Source organism: Poromitra crassiceps (assembly GCF_964638095.1).
Source record: "Poromitra crassiceps genome assembly, chromosome: 30".
Lineage (NCBI taxonomy): Eukaryota > Metazoa > Chordata > Actinopteri > Beryciformes > Melamphaidae > Poromitra > Poromitra crassiceps.
The window spans coordinates 3,694,299-3,701,798 of record NC_139652.1 but is presented as its reverse complement, the minus strand read 5'-3'; the positions used below and the strand labels follow the sequence as shown (position 1 = coordinate 3,701,798).

Sequence of the window (7,500 nt, the reverse complement as noted above, 5' to 3'; positions counted from 1 at the left end):
GCTGTAACCTCTTAAAAACGTGTGTCTCTGGTCCATAAAACATGATTCTGGATTAATCTGTCGAAAATATAGCAACCCCGTTTGTTGTGACGGAGTTCTCACTTCCTCATCTGGTCGCTTCCCAAGAATGGCCTGTTTCTATAATATATTCAGAACTAACAGTTCCCATTGGCCGCTGAGGGAGAGCCCGCCCCAGGCTCCCAGCGGCCAATCAGATTAGCGTCTGTGGACCAGCACGCTAGGTTGCGAGTTATCGTTAACTTAACGGTACTACGCTAAAGAGGACATCTCAAAATGCCTAGACTTACCGAATGCACCTCTGCAGTTGCTGGATCACGTACAGTTGGCGTCGCTCCAGCTAGAAGTGTTAATTTTGTGGCTATAGACTAAATGGTGCAGGTAGCTTGTGTGAGAGGGACGCGCGCAGTATGCAGGAGGAAGCTAGTGACGTCGAAATTCCCCCAGATTCCCCTCTGGGCAAACGACGCGTTTGGGGGTGTGGCTTGGAGGAGACTGCTTGAGAGAGCTGTATAGGGACAAATCCAACTGTGGCAGTTCTGAGCGTGTGACCACTCATTACAGGGAGGGCTGACAGCAGTATATATGCATTTACAAGTAAAAACAGCTTTTGCACGGAATGGGACCTTTAACCTAAGGTGCTTTGTGCAACTGGGCCCTGATCCTTTGCTTCAGGACATTGTCTCTAACTGGACCTTTGCTTCAGGACATTGTCTCTAACTGGACCTTTGCTTCAGGACATTGTCTCTAACTGGACCTTTGCTTCAGGACATTGTCTCTAACTGGACCTTTGCTTCAGGACATTGTCTCTAACTGGACCTTTGCTTCAGGACATTGTCTCTAACTGGACCTCTGTGAATTTTAATTATTTTAGAATCTCAAATCTCAAATGGATCTCATCGCTCTATAAGGCGTACAGGCGATGCTCTGTACTCACCCTGGCAGACAGTCTGTCTCCCGTTGTGAAAACGAGGTAAACGTTCTGACAATGACCGATATATTAAATCTATCAGTGTTGTGTTGAGGAACCCTGAGAACAGACAGAAAGCAAAGCATGATGTTTAATGTGATCATGCTTCTGTCGTGCGTAGTCACATTCTAACCCTACTGTCGTTTCTTTCTACATCACCAGTGTGTTTTCTGGAGGGTGCCCCTCCCTCCCCCTGTGGCCCCTCCCTCTGTAGGTTACTGTAGGTTCACAGGGTGGGCGGAGCTAACACAATAGACTCACTCTGATAGGTTACTGTAGGTTCCTGACAGCTCTTGTGTGAAGTAGGATAACAAGCTACTTTTTCCGGTCTCTGTTAGCATTACGGGTGGTTACTATGGCCGAACAAACTGACTAATGTCACATAATAACGCTGTTTGCATCTCACCTGCAATTACCACTCATCGCCAATAGGTGTCACCCAAGAGAACAAAACTGAAATCTTATGGGTTATAACTTTAAGTAGGAGTAGAGTTACTTGTGTAAAAACAAGCATGAATTCGCAATAGCTGCGGCGTCAGTCAGTGTGACATCATCCAGTCCATTGTGAAATCCAAGGTCCGGCCGTTTGGTCCGCACCGTGGTCCGGGGGAGGTTTCAAGATTCAAGATTCAAGATTCAAGAATCATTCATGTCATTTTGGTTCAGATCCAACTGAAAAGTCTGAAAGTCCGGACCAAACGAGGTGGGTGTGAAAGTGCCCTCAGTTGCTTTAACTTGTGTATAGATTTTTCTCTGTGAGTACTTTGAGAGCAACACAAACCCGAGTCCAATTGCTTGTATTTGTTCATGCTTGGCCAAAAAAGGTGATTCTGATTCTGAATATTCAACTGACACACGTGTGATGTGGAAAGTTGAAGTCTCCAGTGCAAATAAACTTTACAGTGATGTAGGAGATCCTGTCTCCAGGAGGAACACTTCTGAGGTTACATAGATTTGCATATTCATACATCTCAGAGACTCAGAGAAGGAGTCAACGTCATTTTCAAGGATTTTAACAAGATAATTTCACTTTCGTTTTGCCAGATTACCTCATTACATTTCTTATAAACCATTTCACATGTTGTGTATTAATTTATTATGACGCAGTCCCGACTCCCATATGGGACGGGTGGGGAGCGAACACAGATGAGCTCATGTAGTTAAGACAGGGAGGGGACAGCAGCTGTAGCTAGTAGCATCATCATCATTATCAAAGCACGCACGCACGCACGCACGCACGCACACACGCACGCACACACACACACGCACGCACGCACGCACACACGCACACACACACACACACACACACACACACACACACACACACACAGCTGCTTAAATACATGGCTCATTGCACCACAGGGGCTTCCCCAGAGTCCACACACACACACACACACACACAGAAGCGTCATGCTGTATGTATTGTAGATTTTTGAGAGGGGGATTTTTTTTTTTTTTTTTCCAAGCGAGCATGGTAGTCAGGGGTTGCCCCTCGGAGATTCCAGGCGGGCAGGCAGCACCTATGCATCGGATTGTCCGGATTGTCTGCTTGGTACTCTGCGGATCCCACTCGCGTAGCATGACAACAGGCTGAATCCCACTCGATTTGGGGGTGCAACACGCCAGGATTGGCCAATGCCAAAGCCAGTCCTCAGAATTGTCAAATCAAATCATCGACACGTATATGGTCCGCCTCTCAATTCGTTTTCAGTGTCCGACGCTCGCGCTGGTGCATTCCGTACCGGTTCACGTCGACTTTAATAAACATAGGCTATAATATTATAGGCGGTGTGCGGTAGTTGAAACATAGTTTCAAGTTGACGTTTATTTATGTTTGTAGTTAAAACAAAAACATAAATACTGTATAGGCTACTACATACAGTACAACACAAAAGGCCGTTATTTACCCTTTGTCGCCACCTGGTGAGTAAATATATATGTAACTAAAACCATTCAAATTGACAACCGGTCCGCAACTTTTTTTTCTCCATGTATCTCCCGGTCCTTGGCACAAAAATGGTTGGGAACCCCTGCTCTAGAGGACACTAGATGAGACTAATGGAAGATAAAAGATTTATACCTTCTGAAAAGGCGATACCAGCCAAAATAAACATTGGTTGTGTCTGTAATGCAAGGAAGCTTAATATCATCTAGTTACCTAACTAGATGATTGTTTAATTAGGTATCTCATTTTAATATAGGTGATTAAAAAATAACTTGTTTCAGACGTCCTCATTCTTGAAGGTAGCATCGCACGCGACAGGTCGCACTGGTGCTGTTTCCATTGAATAGACAGACCTTTTCTGACCAGGCTTGATGAAGTTGTTTCCCAACGCATTTGGCAATAAATTAGTATAAAACTGCATGGCTGATGGCTGTTTTCTCTAACGTTATTATAATCCAAACAGGTCGAGGCTTCACAGGCGAAAGTTTCATTGTTTTTACACTTTTAATTTGAAGGCGAAAAAGGGAAATGCCGCACGAATGTTTCGGCCGGGGTATGCAAGCTTCAATTACAACTCATTAAAAAAAGAATTGCGAATGTCCGTGCCGATTATTACGATTATCACGGAGATCCGCACCGGTGTGAAACGGCCTTAACAGTTTCTTCTATTTGGCCGTGAGTTCCCCTGGCTTGTATCTGGTCCTGGTTGGTAAATACTGGAAAACATATCTCTCTCTGTGGCGTCACCATCTATCTGTCAGTGTGTTTTCTGCAGGAACAGCCTTGAAAGTTGAAAGAAAGACACATAGGAAACACACACACACACACACACACACACACACACACACACACACACACACACACACACACACATTACGCATGGACACACACACACACACACACACACATTACGCATGCACACACACACACACACACACACACACACACACACACACACACACACACACACACACATTACGCATGCACACACACACACACACACACACACACACACACACACACACACGAAACAATAGCAGGAAGTGTGCGTGTGTGATATAAAAACATCCAGCAGGAGGCTGGGCAGTCACTATGAAACTCACCCTTCTATTCCCGTCCATCCTCTAACAACTAATGTCATGTTCAAACAGAGCACTTCCCAGAATGCACTGCCAGATATTGTCTTTCTCTTTCCTTCTCATTCTTCCTTGTCTTTCCTTCTCTCCTTTCCTCTTTCATTCTACCTATTTCTACAAGGCTACAGTGTGTCACATCCTAATCTGTGTATATATCTGTATGTATGTGTGTCTATCACACCACAATCTTTCTCTAACGCAATTCTTACAAATAATCCATCCTCAAACTATTTGTGCAAGTGAGGTTTGCCTTTGTGTGCACTGTGTTGACATTACTGCAATCATTTGATCAAACTTTTTCAAATAAAAACGACAACATCATCTTAAGACACATCATTTTCTACACCGCCTTTCTTAGCACACAGCAGAGTGGAGTGGATCCTGAAATCCCCCTATGCACTGAATCCACAATTGGTTCTGAATCGAGAATCGGTTCTGAATCGAGAATCGGTTTTGAATCGAGTCGCGACCCCAGGAATCGGTGAGCGAGATCAATGTCCTTACCTTGCCCAGTGGCTTGGTGCTGCTCTCCCAGCTCCTCTTCTCCAGCGACGGGGGCACCTGGTACACGTCCTGCCCGGCCGGGGCCACTCCCTGGCTCAACCCGTGGCCTATGGAGGGGGGCACCTGGTAGATGTCCTGCCTGGGCAGCTGGTACTGTCTGTGGCCTAGCGGGGCCTTCCTGGGGGGTCCGGGCTGGGCCTTGGGAGGGGGGCCCGAGGGGACCTGGTACACACTCTGCGGGCCGGGCTTGGGGCCGTGCGAGGGCGGCATCATGTAGACGCTCTCGGGGCTGGGCTGGGCGGGGCCGGAGGTGGGGTAGGGGGCGGGGCTGGGAGTGGAGTAGGCCGTGTGCATGGGGGTGTACCCCGCCGCGGGGAGGGGCTTACGGGGGAAGCCGGCGGAGGGGGCGGGCTTGGCGTACAGGGCGGAGGCCGGACAGGGGGGCGTGTCCTGGGCTGAGGGGGGCGTGTCCTGGGCCTGCTGCTTGTCGTACATGCCCACCAGGATCTTGAGGCGGTTCCCGGGGACGATGCCCTGCCGGCCGTGCAGGGAGCAGAGCCACCAGCCGTCCAGGCCCTGCGTGTCACGCTCCAACACCGTCATGATGTCACCTTTACGGAACGACAGCTCGTCAGGCGACTCGGCCACGTTGTCGTACAACGCCTTCGCCAGCACGTTCTGCAGGCAGGGGGAGACAAAAACACTGGTAAGCTAGGACTCTATCAACTGTACAATACATACAACGCCCTGCAGGGGGAGACAAAAACACTCGTAAGCTAGGACTCTTATCAACTGTACAATACATACAACGCCCTGCAGGGGGAGACAAAAACACTCGTAAGCTAGGACTCTATCAACTGTACAATACATACAACGCCCTGCAGGGGGAGACAAAAACACTCGTAAGCTAGGACTCTATCTACTGTACAATACATACAACGCCCTGCAGGGGGAGACAAAAACACTCGTAAGCTAGGACTCTATCAACTGTACAATACATACAACGCCCTGCAGGGGGAGACAAAAACACTGGTAAGCTAGGACTCTATCAACTGTACAATACATACAACGCCCTGCAGGGGGAGACCAAAACACTCGTAATCTAGGACTCTATCTACTGCACAATACATACAACGCCCTGCAGGGGGAGGCAAAAACACTCGTAAGCTAGGACTCTATCTACTGTACAATACATACAACGCCCTGCAGGGGGAGACAAAAACACTGGTAAGCTAGGACTCTATCAACTGTACAATACATACAACGCCCTGCAGGGGGAGACAAAAACACTCGTGAGCTAGGACTCCATCTACTGCACAATACATACAACGCCCTGCAGGGGGAGGCAAAAACACTCGTAAGCTAGGACTCTATCTACTGTACAATACATACAACGCCCTGCAGGGGGAGACAAAAACACTGGTAAGCAAGGACTCTATCTACTGTACAATACATACAACGCCCTGCAGGGGGAGACAAAAACACTCGTAAGCTAGGACTCTATCAACTGTACAATACATACAACGCCCTGCAGGGGGAGACAAAAACACTGGTAAGCTAGGGCTCTATCAACTGTACAATACATACAACGCCCTGCAGGGGGAGACAAAAACACTCGTAAGCTAGGACTCTATCTACTGTACAATACATACAACGCCTTCGCCAGCACGTTCTGCAGGCAGGGGGAGACAAAAACACTCGTAAGCTAGGACTCTATCAACTGTACAATACATACAACGCCCTGCAGGGGGAGACAAAAACACTGGTAAGCTAGGACTCTATCAACTGTACAATACATACAACGCCCTGCAGGGGGAGGCAAAAACACTCGTAAGCTAGGACTCTATCTACTGTACAATACATACAACGCCCTGCAGGGGGAGACAAAAACACTGGTAAGCCAGGACTCTATCTACTGTACAATACATACAACGCCCTGCAGGGGGAGACAAAAACACTGGTAAGCCAGGACTCTATCTACTGTACAATACATACAACGCCCTGCAGGGGGAGACAAAAACACTGGTAAGCCAGGACTCTATCTACTGTACAATACATACAACGCCCTGCAGGGGGAGACAAAAACACTGGTAAGCCAGGACTCTATCTACTGTACAATACATACAACGCCCTGCAAGGGGAGACAAAAACACTGGTAAGCCAGGACTCTATCAACTGTACAATACATACAACGCCCTGCAAGGGGAGACAAAAACACTCGTAAGCCAGGACTCTATCTACTGTACAATACATACAACGCCCTGCAGGGGGAGACAAAAACACTGGTAAGCCAGGACTCTATCTACTGTACAATACATACAACGCCCTGCAAGGGGAGACAAAAACACTCGTAAGCCAGGACTCTATCTACTGTACAATACATACAACGCCCTGCAGGGGGAAACAAAAACACTGGTAAGCTAGGACTCTATCAACTGTACAATACATACAACGCCTTGCAGGGGGAGACAAAAACACTTGTAAGCTAGGACTCTATCTACTGTACAATACATACAACGCCCTGCAGGGGGAGACAAAAACACTCATAACCTAGGACTCTATCAACTGTACAATACATACAACGCCCTGCAGGGGGAGACAAAAACACTCGTAAGCAAGGACTCTATCTACTGTACATACAACGCCTTGTCCAGCACGTTCTGCAGGGGGAGACAAAAACCCAGGTAGGTAGATCTGGTTGCAGGGAGAGTCACACATTTTAAAAGTCATAGAGAGACAGACACTAAACATGACATGAAAGTGCCAAAAAGATCAACAATAAGTCAACATGGGGGCCCGGAGGGGAGGGGCCACCTGAGGCTACAGAATGCAGCAGAGTGACAGAGGAAAAGACCATCTCTGCTACCCTCAATACAGACAGTCATCATGGAGTCCTGGACATAGACTGGACATCCACTCCCACATTT

At 47.7% G+C, this 7,500-nt stretch overlaps 1 protein-coding gene across 1 annotated transcript in view; it reads right to left on the bottom strand.

The window, feature by feature from the left end:
- bcar1 (BCAR1 scaffold protein, Cas family member) overlaps positions 1-7,500 on the bottom strand; it is a gene marked incomplete at its 3' end in the record, with an annotated part of 83,329 nt that overhangs the window by 31,743 nt on the left and 44,086 nt on the right. Inside the window, exon 2 of the mRNA XM_083663175.1 lies at positions 4,574-5,251. Within this exon, the coding sequence (XP_083519301.1) occupies positions 4,574-5,251 (678 nt within the window). The remainder of the gene's footprint in view (positions 1-4,573; positions 5,252-7,500) is intronic.